The sequence below is a fragment of the Ursus arctos genome, unplaced genomic scaffold (genome assembly GCF_023065955.2).
Source record: "Ursus arctos isolate Adak ecotype North America unplaced genomic scaffold, UrsArc2.0 scaffold_1, whole genome shotgun sequence".
NCBI lineage: Eukaryota > Metazoa > Chordata > Mammalia > Carnivora > Ursidae > Ursus > Ursus arctos.
Genome location: NW_026622763.1, coordinates 94,118,941 through 94,132,597, shown reverse-complemented (window position 1 = coordinate 94,132,597; position 13,657 = coordinate 94,118,941). Strand labels below are relative to the sequence as shown.

At 51.0% G+C, this 13,657-nt stretch overlaps 1 protein-coding gene across 1 annotated transcript in view; it reads left to right on the top strand.

The window, feature by feature from the left end:
• The first annotated feature begins 2,382 nt into the window (after window positions 1-2,382).
• PAX3 (paired box 3) overlaps window positions 2,383-13,657 on the top strand; it is a 93,622-nt gene continuing 82,347 nt past the window's right edge. The window contains exons 1-4 of the mRNA XM_048214309.2: window positions 2,383-2,752; window positions 4,039-4,274; window positions 5,600-5,729; window positions 6,860-6,994. Of these exons, the coding sequence (XP_048070266.1) occupies window positions 2,668-2,752; window positions 4,039-4,274; window positions 5,600-5,729; window positions 6,860-6,994 (586 nt within the window). The 5' untranslated portion in view covers window positions 2,383-2,667. The remainder of the gene's footprint in view (window positions 2,753-4,038; window positions 4,275-5,599; window positions 5,730-6,859; window positions 6,995-13,657) is intronic.

Here is a 13,657-nt window from a genome sequence, read left to right as displayed (position 1 = left end):
CCACACACACACACACACAAACACACACACACACACACCCTTGTGGTCTCTATTTGAACATTTTTATAGCAAGTGATGGTCGGTTTATGGATGCTCATACTGGACTGGCTCGCATGGGTACTTTAGATCCAGTTCAAGCTGCAGTACTTCCATTCCGGGATCTCCCTGGCCCCGCCGCTCACGGTGGCTGGACGCGCAACCCGGGAGAACGAGTCTGCGGCAAGCGCGTCCCTTCCCGGATCTGCCAGCTTTGGGGAGGAGAGCGCCGGGTCACCGCCTCCAGGGTTTGGAGACCGAGCCCCCGGCTCAGAAACAAGTGAGACTCAGTCCTGGGTGTTCCTGGGTTCCTTTCAGCGGCGAGTTGAGTCTGCATGTGCCCTCTGAAAATACACTTTGGGTACCTCCCTCTCCCAACTACCGCTGATCCTAGAAAATGCCCTCTCTGCTCCACTCAACCTTCTGAAGACGGAAAACTTGAAAAAATTCTAGCTCCCGAGATGCAATCCCTGAGAAGTGGCTTAGGAAACCAGGACACAGACAAGTTTGCAGAAGGGAAATGAGAAAGTTTTCCCCTTGACAAATTGAGTCATTTTACATAAAATCAGGTTAAAGAGGGCTTCATCCTAAGCAGCGTCTCTCCTTTGTACTGTGAACGCACGTGGGCCCTCCCCTCTTGGGTGGATGAGGAGATGTCCCGACTTTTCCCGTTTTTCCAGAGGCCTGTCTCGGCTGCTCCGGAGGTCAGTCGAACCTTTTAATGTTGCAGCCCAGCCGAAAGCTGCCTGCTTTTCCCGCTTGCGAGTGGATTTTTAAAGGGCCAACTCCCGGAGGGTTGAGCAGCTATACGCTTCCCGCCACCCCCACCCCGCCATCTTCCCTTCTGTGTTTGCCTTAATTAGGGGGTGGGGAAGTGGGGTTGGGGGCCGAGTTCACGTAAAAACTGTCAAAGGAGTTGGGGGATGGGAAACCGAGAAAAAGAGAGTGAGAGAGAGAGAGGGGTGGAGAACTCGGGAGCAGGAAAATTTCAAAAATCGTAAAAGGAAAAGGGGGAACTTGAAGCCCAGAAGTCATTGTTTCCTTTATTTCAAAGGGAAAAACCTGCCCGATTCTCATCCTTTTGATTGATTAAGGCCCTGAATACCTCGCAGTCCCGGAGTGACAGTCCTTGAATAGACTCGAGCGAATAAAGCGCAGTGCTGAGCGCGGGGCTGGCACTCGGGGGTGTAAAGGAGGCGAGTTCGCTGGCACTTACCAAGTTATAAATAAAAGGCTATGCACAATGGTACCTTCTCTAAGGACAGACAGTCTTTACAACACTCCTGGCGTCATATCCTGCTGGGGACACTTCAGCTCCTAGCCAAGACTTCGCTCCTTTTATTTTTCCAGCAGTTTAGTCTGAATACCATAATAAATTCCTGAGAACAAACGCTGCAGCCGGGCAAAACTTTAACATATAGACACGTCTCCGCCGCGTTGGGAATCTATACCTCGAGATTTAGAGCTGCTGCTTCCCAGAGTGGGTTTTTCAATCAAGCAGAGACAGTTTTCCTCGCCCTCCCCTCCCCAGACTTCAACTCGCGAGTCCTAGGGCCTCCCCATGGCTGCCCAAGCTTCACACTACTCCTGCTCCCAGACGGAGAAGACAAAAGAACTTATCAGCACACCCTGGACTCCTCCTGGGAGGAACCCCACCGGGAGGACCCCTATAACAAACCTAGGCCAAAGGGGCATTGGCCAGAGGAAGGAAGGCAAAGCATGTCAGGGGCTCCCAATGCCTTCTTATTGGAATTGCGCCCCCTCCCGTGGTAGTAAACCAAGAAAAATGAGAGAGGAAGAAGTCACAGGTAGAAAAATAAGAGACATAGACAAGGAGACGGGATGAGAGAAATAGAGTCAGAGACTGAGAAAGACACACAGAGATACACCGAGAGAGACAGAGACAAAAGAAGTAGAAAGTCAGGGAGAGAGTGATACACATAGAGTGAGACAGAGAAATAGGGAGTCCTCTTCTCTCGGCAGCTGCCGTCTCCTTCGGGCTCTCTCTCCCGGTTTCCACGGGTCTGCGCTTCTCTTCCGGGGAAGGGGCGCAGCGTGGGTCCCTCTCCGGGCCGGCCAAGGCCTTGGCACTGCCGCGGATGGGAAGAGAAAGTGGCCGCTGTCGCCCAATCAGCGCGTGTCTCCGCCACCCGGGACGGTCTCCCCGTCGGCCAATCGCAGCTCAGGGCTCCTGACCAAGCTTTGGGTGAAAGAACTAATAAATGCTCCCGAGCCCGGATCCCCGCACTCGGTGTCACGACGGGAGGAGACTCAGGCCGGCCGCGCTCCCGCCCCCACCCCCCTCCCTGGCTCGTCGCGGCGCTCGGAGCCCCCTCCCCAGCGCCCCCAGCCTCAGGGCCACTCGCTCAGACTCGCACGAAACTTTTTCGCCCTGGGCTCTCGATCCTGGACTCTGGGCCTCCCTGCCCGCCCCTTTCCCCGGTTCCTTCTCGAGCCTCGCTCTGGGCTAGGAGCGAGCAGTTCTCCTCCCCGCGTCCCTCCCTCGCTCTCCAGCCTTTTTGGGGAGGGGCTTTCCACGCTCCGGGGAGTTTCCGAGGGTCGCCAGCGCCGCGCTTGCCTTTCCATTTCGCCTTCACCTGGATATAATTTCCAAGCGAAGCTGCCCCCAGGATGACCACGCTGGCCGGAGCTGTGCCCAGGATGATGCGGCCGGGCCCGGGGCAGAACTACCCGCGCAGCGGCTTCCCTCTGGAAGGTAAGGGAGGGCCTCAGCGCCGCCCGGGGCCGTAGCCGGGCTGCTCCATCTACCCAGGGTCTCCACCAGCTTCTTCCGAGTGCCCAGGGACCCGATTCCCTGGGCACCCCTACCGCAGGAGGTAACAGTCGGGTCGAGATCTCCACTCGATTTTCTCCCTGCAAACAGACCGCAGTTCTTTCTGCAAACCCTGGGGGAGCCTGGTGGCCAGGCCTGCTTCAGGCGGGTCCTCTTTCTTCTGCTGTTTTGGAAATGCCGTGGTAGGAAAGGGATGAATCAGTTCCTGAGCACCCAGAAAGCAACTTCTCCGCATTTGTCCACCCCGAGGCATCTCAAAATTGTCCCGGCTGTGCCCATATTTGCTAAGCTCTTGTTAGTTCCGAAAGAATTTTCTTGCCGCTGCAAAGTGTAGTGGCAGACACTCCGTGGCATCGTGCTTGGAATTTTTAGTATTAATTAATTAATTAGAGTTCCATTCATCTCAAGTGGTGTCCCGAAGTTTCCAGAACCCTTCTGGGGAACTGCCTTTCAGTCATCCAGAAGGGACTCCCAAGGCAGGAAGACTTGCAAGCCCGAGCCCTTCTGGATAGTTTGCGAGGTTGGAGCACTGGAAAGGGATGCCCATCCAGGCGGCCGGCCCTTCAGGCTGGGTCTAGAGTTGAATGTCATACCCAGAGCATGGATGGAGGTGAAGGGGTTTGTGAGCAGACCCGCCTGTCGTCTCTGTCCCAAGGTGTAACAGGTGACACACGCTGCCACCTGAGGCCTCTTTTCCGAACACTCTTTGACCTTTGCTTGCCGCACTCTTAGCCAGAAATCCCAAGGCTGTCAATTCCTCCAAGTCCCTTAGAAAGGGATGGTTCCAGTTGAGCGGGGTTTGGTATGAGTGGAGATCTAGAAGGCCCACGTCTGGGTAAACTTTTCTCTCTGCCAGGACGCTGTTTCTTGAGTAAACCTCAAGATACTAGCCACAGGGTCTCCCCCACCCTCAAAGTTGCCACTTTCTCCAGGCCCGAAAGGAAGACAGTTTCTCTGGGGCAAGTTATTTTGCCCTTCTTGTTCCCTTCACACAAGATTTTGTGCCCGGAATTGCTTAATAATTTGAACAGATGTGATTGGAAAAGGGTCTGGGGCTGGTAGCCGGTTGTCGAGCAGTTTCAGTGCTATGGCTGTAACATGCCGATTGTCCAAAAGAGTGCGAAATGAGGTGGGCTCATTTTTCTGGCTGCTCTCTGTTCTCCCGCAATGACTTTCCCTTTGCCTCCCTTTTTGCCTTCTGCTCCCAGTGTCCACTCCCCTCGGCCAGGGCCGTGTCAACCAGCTTGGTGGCGTATTCATCAACGGCAGGCCGCTACCCAACCACATCCGCCACAAGATCGTGGAGATGGCCCACCACGGAATCCGGCCTTGTGTCATCTCCCGCCAGTTGCGTGTGTCCCACGGCTGCGTCTCTAAGATCCTGTGCAGGTACCAGGAGACAGGTTCCATCCGTCCTGGGGCCATTGGCGGCAGCAAGCCCAAGGTGAGCGCGGGGGCCTGGCCCTGGAGGCCTCCAGGCCTGTGGTCTCCTGGGTTAGGGAGGATGGGGTAGGGGCCTAGGACTGTCATCTGGGGCTTTCCAAGGAGTTATTTTTCAAGACTGGGAAGGGGACTATGGGGTGTGTGTGTGTCTGTGCTGCCTGGGACTCTCCTCCTCCATAAATGTTAAGGGGAAACTCTAGCCTTTTTGCAAAGGAGATACAGCACTTTAAAAAATGTGCTGGAACCCTAGAATACTCATCGAATTATTTTAATAGGCACACACCTAAAGCGTGCTGCTGTATGTGCCCACCTGTTGCTTGTTTCTTCCCCAAGAGTCTTCCCAACTCCCACCCACTGCACTGCCCTTGCCAAACCTAATCGAAGGAGCCACTTTTGGTTCTCTAATGGTTTCTCTCCCACCTTCTGTCCCCAATCTCCTCCAATCCAAATTATCTTCAGGGAGTCAAAAGCTAGGGTGATTTGTTTTCTTTGTAATGAGCAGATGACTTGGCGTTTAAAAAGCAGTTTGGTAGTATCCTCAAATTATTTTGGTTCCTTTTAAAAAATGAAAGAATCACACTGGCTAAGGCTTAGTGGGAGGGGATTACACAGGGTCTGTCTTTTCTTCTGGAAGTGGGGAAAATCCAATATAATTTTCTAGTTGCCACAGGGCAAAATCAAAAGGAGAGTTCTGGTAAACTGAAGACTTCCAAACACACTGGTCCCCATCTTCCCCCCGCCCCAGGTCCCCTTGCAACCTCTCCAAGAATCTCTGGAAACTACTTTTATTGGGGGAAAAAAGAGCTAGTCTCTCAAATTATCTGTATTTGTTATTCACTCCGATTAATTTTTTAAAACCTATATAATCAGCTTTTGCCTTTCATTCGGTACTTCAATTTAGCTAAAATCGTGTGCTTTTTTGTGAGAGGTACAAGTTGCAGATCTAACTTGATTTTTTTGCTTCTCTTTCAAACATTCCCCTTTTTAGTTTCATTTTCATGTTGTTTCTGTGTAAGGAGTTGACTTTTATTTTCAGGGATCAGAAAGTACACCCTCCTCCCCATCCCAAGACGTTATAATTATTCTTAATTTATCCCGGTTGTCCACGCTGAACTAGGGAGGAAGAGGGTCCCCAGAGATGGGGCGATCTCGCTTCTACCCCTTCCTAAAAGTAAACTTCGTCAGAGAGTTGGGGTCCTTTTGCTGACAGGGGGGCCTCTCCAGGGGATGCGGGAAGGAGCATCCTGCCGGGCCTGAAGGCGGTAGGGCCACCACGTTTGGCCCAGAGTACTGGGTACCAACGCCTGCCTGCCTGTTCTCTTAAAGCAGGTGACAACGCCTGACGTGGAGAAGAAAATTGAGGAATACAAAAGAGAGAACCCGGGCATGTTCAGCTGGGAAATTCGAGACAAATTACTTAAGGACGCTGTCTGTGATCGAAACACTGTGCCCTCAGGTACCAGGCCCATTAACGTCTCCCTGAGGCGCGGCCGTTAGACACTATTCCCCGGGCGGGTCATCCGAGCCACAATCACCCCAAGATCGATCTGGGCGATCGGGAGGCAGCCCCTCCCAGGGCCCTGAAATATTCACGAGCCAGACGCGCTTGTGGTGTTTTACCGAGAGGGGGCTGAGCTGCTGGTCCTGGGGTTGAGAGACCGCCAAGGGCTCCCCGAAGAGGATTTCTGTCGAGGAGGCAAAGGCAGGAAACGTGAGGCGGAGGCCAGGCGTTTATTAATATTGATGTTCCCTTTTAAAGAGAAACAAATGTTTTGGTAACCCCAACGAAGGGAGATGGGGCTGCGCCCGCCGAGGCTTTGCCTTGTGCGCGAAGGAGGGGAGGCTTCGGCAACGGCCCGGATTTTTCCCGAGAGTCCCAGGGACCATCCGGCGCCCCCGGCAGCCGGGGGAAGGCGGAGGGAGAAGAGGGGCGAACGCAGGGGCGAGCGAGAGGGCGCGCGGGAGAGTTTGTTTTTAATTAAAAAGAAACTCCCTTTCCCCCCTGCGAGAACGAGATATTTCGGAGTATGGATTTGTTTACCAGACTGGAATCTGGAAAAAATAAATGGGGGAGAGTGCATTTTCTTTTGATTTTTTACAATAGGAAACGATTCTGCAGTTGAAATTTAAACCCTTTATAGCCTCAAAAAAAAAAAAAAAAGTTGAATCGCAGGGGACGGCTCCGCAGTGGTTCTTCCTTCCTTAACGCGAACCGCGGAGGCCCAATACCCAGGTGGTGGTAAGGGCTGCTGGGTGGGCTGGCGGGAGAATTCTCTTAGATTGGAGACCTAGAGCCCCGTCCGTAGAGTGAAAAGGGAAATGCTTCCCGCCGGGACGAGAGGGACAGAGGCGGCAGTTCCTAGTTCCCGGGTCTAACTCGGAGGTGCGGATTGTGGGGAAGGGTGGGGGGTTAGGGTGGGAGGGTGGGGGGTTGTAGAAGGTCGAGGATGCCCCAAGATGCAGGAAGAGACAGGCGAGTTGCGCAGGGCAGCCGCTCTAGGGTCCGGGTTGGGGGTTCGGGGGTTCCTTCCTGCACGGCTTGGCAAGGCTCAGCGGTCTGCGCTCCCACACTCCTCCCGCCTCCAGTGAGTTCCATCAGCCGCATCCTGAGGAGTAAATTCGGGAAAGGCGAAGAGGAGGACGCTGACCTGGACAGGAAGGAGGCCGAGGAGAGCGAGAAAAAGGCGAAACACAGCATCGATGGCATCCTGAGCGAACGAGGTAAGCGGCGGCGCGCTTGGGCGGCGCGCTCAGGGCCCGCGCCTCGGGGACGCCGCGCTCTGACGTCGCGGGCCTGAGAGCGCGGGCCAGCCCCGGCTCGGGTCAAGGTCCCTCCTCGCTGGTATCCACTGCACTCGGCGAAGAGCTTGCAAGTGAAAGACCAGAGACGCACTTGAAATTAAAACAAAAATCTCTTTCTTTTTCTACTTTTTAAGTCTTTCTTCTGTACTAGCCGCAGCCCTTCGGAGTCTAGAACTTCGAACTGCGGTTTGGTGCAGGGCAACCCTCTTGCCCTCAGTGTACGGGACCGAGCGTCTCAGAGCGCTTGAGGGGCTGGGGACAGTCTGTGAGCCTCCGGAGGTTGAAGGAACTTTTGCGTCCTAAGGAAAGGCCCAGATCTCCAGAGAGGTTCCCATTATTAGAGGAGGGGAGGGGAGAGAAGGACTCACAAGTCTTTGGGGCAGTGGGCCCCAGAATTGCACCACGTTCACTGCCTTATAAATACATACACAATACATCGTACATACACTTATGCAAGTTGGTTGTTTTGTGCTTTACAGTGGTTTTCAAATGCCATGGGGCTTTGATTTCTGTGTGTGTCTAGGAAGGAAAGTCAGCCGAAGTTGTGGGTTCTTGGGGCCGCAGTGTTGGCACCCTGTCTCCACCCAAAGGTGCAGGCCACCTGCTCCTTGTTGGCTGTGACTTGTCATCATCAAGAGAAAGTCTTTCCTTTGGAGCCCAAAGTGCAGCCTAGTTCCCTTATACCTGCCACACACATGGTCTGGAGAATCTTAAAGGTGCCCCCTCTCCCCATAAGGAAAGCCAACCCGTGGAAATTGAACCAGAAAGGGTTCCCTGCAGCAGTTTTCCACTCAGCAGTTTTGGCCTTGGGGATGGTCTCACCTCTTCAAAGTCGCAGACGGTCGGGAGGTGTCTGGCGTCCCTGCCACGCCTTGAGTTGCCACTTCAGGGCCCAGGACTTTGGTGGGTCGAGTTGAGTTTTGACTTGCCCTGGAAGGGCAGGCGGCTCTCCAGGTGGGCTTGGGAAACTCAGTGTGACCAGCTGGGTCTGTACCCTCAGCAGGTGGCCTCCAGAGTAGGACTGTGGGTGGAAAGCTGATCACTTCTTTTGCTTTCATTGCCCAACCCAGGTGGCTGGCAGCAGCTTTACAAACCAATGTAAATTCTCTACACAACCTTGAGACACTTGGAGTTAGATGTGACAAACCCGAACAGTTGATTTCAGGGATTAACAGAAGTGTCGATGTTCTGGGACACACGGGCAATCAGGAAAGGACACCAAAAACCACGGCAGGCTGGGCAGGGAGACACATAGGCTGTTGCTTTCCTTAAAAGCAGGGGACTCCCAGGGTCTTAGCCTAAGCCCCTCCTTTGGGAGGGGTGCTTTTCTGCTCTAGTCTCTGAGGAGACACCCCGGCTTTTATTCCAGGCTTAGATGCAGCAGAGAGGTACTGGGGAGGGAGGAAGGAGAGAAACCAGCCAATCCCGAACCCTACAGGCCGGTGTGGGCAGAGGGGCAAGAGGCCCAGAGCTATCGGAGAGGCTCAGGAAGCAGTGTGGGGGTAGCACGGCTTTGCTACTTGTTGCTGGAGGCACCGACGGCAGACCGGCCGCTCCCTCGCAGCACAGGCAACCAAGGCCCAGGAGACAAAACGCCCCAAATGAGCTGGTCAAACATTTGTACAACTTTTCCAGCTTTTACAAAGAAGGCCTTCTCTACACAATCTACACTTGGAGATGAACTTGGGAGACAAAGCCTGGAGAGTCCATTGAAACTCACACTTTAGCTCGGCCCAGACAAAGCTCTAGCTCGCAGCAGCTTGATGTGAACAAAGGAAGGCAACCTTTTTATAATTCAAGGAGAAAAGAAGAGAAAACAGCTCCACAAAGGACCGAGAATAGACATTATGGGCTTGCAATGAGGGATGAATTATTCAATGAGCTCCAATAGCTGCTGCGCCAGGAAGTTTTATGGACTCTCCAGCGTGGAAAAAGTGGCTATTTCACCTACAAAATGTTTCTAGTCGTTTGGGCCGTCTAGCTGGGCCGGCTGCCATTCAAGGGCAATTGCTACCATTTTTAAAATCAGAGTATTCTCCCCAGCGGGGGCTGTACCGTTGAAAACACACACACTCAGCAGAGGCTGAAGCCTTATTTAATTTGGGGTTGTCAGAGAAGATGCAGTGTCCTCTCTCTTTAGCGGCTCTAGCTCCTTTTCCAGATAAGCCCTGGAGGGCAAGAGGGGCACAGAGAAAGGACAGAGTGAAGTGTAGTTTCAAGGGAAGTCTAGAAAGCTCAAAAAAATTACCTCTGTTGTTTGGGTACCAAAAGTCACTGGCTGCCCCGCTTGTAAAATAGAATGAATGTTGATAAAGCGACCTGAGCTCCCTGGCCAACAGGGAGGAGGCTGGCCGAGAAAGGACCTTTTGGGTGCCCTGAAGGGCAACGTGCTCACTCTGGAGGTTCCAGCTTCCTTGGGGGTGAAAGGGGGGGGGGTGTTGAGATTGGCTTTCCAGGGGACATCTTTCTGCTTGTCAGACGCTAGGACACAGGAAGAGAGGCACCCCGAAAGACATCAGAGGGGCTCTCATTTTTCTCTCCAGTGTTTGGCCTTTCTCCTAGGTGACCCCTTTTACCTTCTCTACTTTCCCTTGTCCCTTGCCCAGTCCAAGAGCTGCTCAGCGTGCAGACTCGGTGCGCTCAGGCCCTGGGGTCCTGGCACGCACTAGACGCTGCGCACCCCTCCTGGGTCCATCCGCCCAGTTCCTTTGCCAGGGCGGAATGAGAAGGTTGGGAGGCCGGGGACAGTACCGACCCCCACCCCCACCCCCACCCCCGCCACGCCTGGTCCCGGCCCTCTGGCCAACACCGAGATCGGAACAGGCCCAGTCGGAGGAGCCAAGCCCCGGTCGCAGCATCGGGGGCCGTGGGCACAGCCTCCGCTGCGGCCACTCAATGGGCGCCTCTGTTCCTCCCCCAGCGCGGCCGAGCGGGCCCGCGGGCGCCGCCACAATGGGTCAGCCCCCACTCCTGCGCCCTGCGCCAAAGCGCCGCGCCGCCCCCCTCCCCTGCGCTCCGGCCGGCTCGAAGCTTAGCTCGCCGGGCCGCAGCCGACTCAATTGCCTCCTTTATGTCCTTCTCACTTTCATCTAGACACAGCCCGCCTCCCCCCCCTCTTCTCCTTTTTTTTCCTCTCTTGCCTGAGGCTCACATTAGTGAAATTTCTGCAACCTCCCCCCATTTTTTTTCTTATTTTAAAGAAAGCCCTTAACACAAAAGCAGTGACTAATCAATAGAAACTGCTCCTTCATCTCTTCCTCCTCCTCCTCGTCCTCCTCCTCCTCCGCGTCCTCCTCCTCCTCGTCCTCCAGCAGGGTGACGCTTTTCCTGTTTGTGTTTTGGGAAACATTTTTGCTTTGTGCCGTAATGGAATTAGAGGACAGATGAGGACTGTAAATGGGACACGCGACGGCAAGACTCTCGCTTAAATATTTAGATGCAACGTTACAATTACTGACTTGTTGCCGAGGCTTTGAAGTGGCAGCTCGGGAGTGCGGGGGGAGAGAGGCCAGATTGCCCAATTGATGTTTTGATTGGAGCTGGAGATACACTTTCATAGGACTTTGCTTTCCGCCTTTAAAAATCACTAGTGAGCGTGGGAGGTTTGCAACAATTTCAAAGATTAGGCTAAGAGACCCCAAGCATAGGTCGATTCAGGCTTATGCTCCGTTCGTATCTCTCCTTCCTATTTGACATTTATGAAAAGCAGGTCTATTTATTTTTATTTGAGAAAGTAAAAGTGACAAAAGTTTTGCTCGAGTCACGTTTTGTTTGTAAACTTGCGAGCTTTTCTGAAATAACTAGGACGACGTCAAGGTTTCAGGGGCGTAAGAGAAAGCAATTAAAAACACAGAGAAGTTTTAAAGGCCCTTGAAATATTTCATTTCCAATGGAATCATGAAAAGAGCACTTTATCATTAACGGGGGTACAGAAGTCGAAAGAACGGAAGGCCGTTTCTTCCCCCCGACTTAGCAGGGAAGGACATTTTGGCGCGAGGCAAAGCGGGGGAGGCGGGGGAGGAACTTTCCCACAGACTGAAATCATGGGGTATAAGATCTTAGGTTTGTGGCATCGGAACCTTTATTAAAGTGGACAGCCCACTCTCCAAGTCCATTTGTCAGAATCCCAAATTTGACCCCAATGTCGCCTCTAGTCTTTTGAGTGAATTTTATGTTTTCTGAAGCCTTTATGATATTTAACAAGGAAAGAGCACCCATTTAAAAGTGTATTGGAAATATCGGAACTTGAATCAAATTAAAACACCACGCTGCGTTCTTTTCAGGGACGTAGTGATCTTTCTGTTGGGATGGTGAAAGAAAGAAAGAAAGAAAGAAAGAAAGAAAGAAAGCAAGCAAAACACCAGATTATGGGTCTTGTAGGTTTTTCTTTTTTGCTTGTTCGTTTTGTTTGGTTGGCTGCTGTATGTTTCTAGCCTTATCGAAAACATGCAGATTTTCTAATTAATGCTTGAAATCGTATGTTTATTTTGGGGCTTGATTTGATTGTTGATAGCACCGGAACGGGGACGTGGGGGCTTCAAGTGCGTAATAATTACTGAAGGGTCATTTAAGAGTCCCTAGGGCTTCGCAATAAAACCCACCAGGGCGGTGAGGCGGAACCAGCAAGCGCGCCCCGGTTCAGGAGCGTGGGCTATGCGGAAATCAATCAGGTGAATAGGAGCGTTGCCACTGAACCCAGATGCAATATCCACGAACAAATATATTTTGGAAGACGAAATCCTTCCTAACCATAAGGTTAAATGTTTAAATCATACACAAGCAAATAGCCAACGAAAATTAAAAGTCACAGCAGCAGCAACAAAGAGTGAGATAGAGTTTGTCCAGGGCTGGGGACAGAGAAGGTTCATTTCGGTGGGGCTCTAGACAGGTAACTTATTTATGCGGGCAAATAAAGATTAAGGAACCATTAAGAATGGACATATATAACTAACGCGACACTAACAGACAATTAAGCAGTCAGTTTAATGCCTTATCTCACTGGCTGCTCTGGGGTTGTTTTACAACTAGGAATTAAAATCTGAAAAGGAAGTTTTCAGCAGCTCTGGCCAAATATTGATTAAGTAGCTGTTTGTTGATAGCATTGTTACGCATTAAAAGGCCGGGATCGCGGCCCCTCAGTGGCCGTCTTCTATTGTGAGGGATTCTTAACCATAGAGATCAAAGCGGGATCATTTCAACTTATCTGTCTTGGAAAATCCTCCTTTTCCTCTGAAACCTCTAAGGAGGATTGACCAAATTCTCTTTAAGAAATAGGAACCCACACCGGTTACATGTCGTAGGTTTGTAGAGAAGAGATTCATGGGGTGTTTTTAATTATCCTATGGTGATTTCTTGTTTAGAGCTTAGGCTAAGATGGTGAATTTATCATCAGATAGATTCTCATCTGGGGAGGGTGGCCGGAGGCATGGAAGCTACTATCCGCACATCCCTGAATTTTTAAATATGCAACTTTCTTTCACTGAAGTTGCCTTCTAAGCTGGAATGATGTAAAGGGAAGATGTCAGATTTTTTATGTAAAACTGGGTGGGGAACAATTAAACACACGGGAAACTGCGAGTTATACTGACGACATTTCTCTACATGTGTTTCTATATTTTTGTGTGTTTATAGATGGTTAGATGAGTCTCGTGTATATTTTACCCCCCTATAATGTAGGAGTGCACATGTATTCATATGTACAGTTTGGGCATCATCAGAGTGTATTTATAAGTTCGTCACTATGAATTACGCTGGCAGTAAACTATATCCAGTTGCACAAAATAAACGCTCATTTGTCCAGTGGATTACACTTTGAGAGTCATCAGAATTTGAGGTAACCGCACAACCTCCCAATTCTTATTCAGCACTGCTGTTGAATGCTAGGAAAAATCTTTTCCTGGATGATTTTATGACTTTTTGGCTGTTGATTTTTAGATGAACTATTAGCCTTTTTTTTTTTTTAAGCTTAAGAATTCAATATATTTGGATAGATTTCTTTCTTTTATTATGAGAGCTCAAATTCCTGCAAGGGCTTTTTTGGAAATACCGTCTCTGTGCTTAATTAGCAAATGCCAACAAATCACTGTAAGGTTGTGAAATTTACACCAGATTCAGGCTTTGGATATTCAAACGTGCATCATGGATCTGTCTTCCTGAATCCCCTTCTCTGACTGTGCTCATTGCAGTACTAAATAATTGTGCATAGGGCTGTATCTTTATTTCATTTTGTTTTTATTCTTTCTTGTCCACTCTTGAACAAGAGGAGTCTTGACGTACAGAACCGCTAGTGGATATTTTCTAATATATTCTATTGTAATCTCCCAATTAATTAATAGTCAACCTATGCTCAAATGTTCTTTGATACAGTCCCAATCTTTACAGTGTAGAGCAACTGCCTGAAATGGATTAAGCTGGGCGGGTGAGTCAGCTCAGATCTGTTTTGGTTACCTTGTCCTGGGTCCAGATGCAGCATTAGAGAGTTCTTTGTTGCATATCTCACATGTACATGTATATTTCATATACATATGGAGTTAAAGTTGCTCCCCCCCCCCCGCCGCCCGCCATGGGTATCAGGCTTTGTGT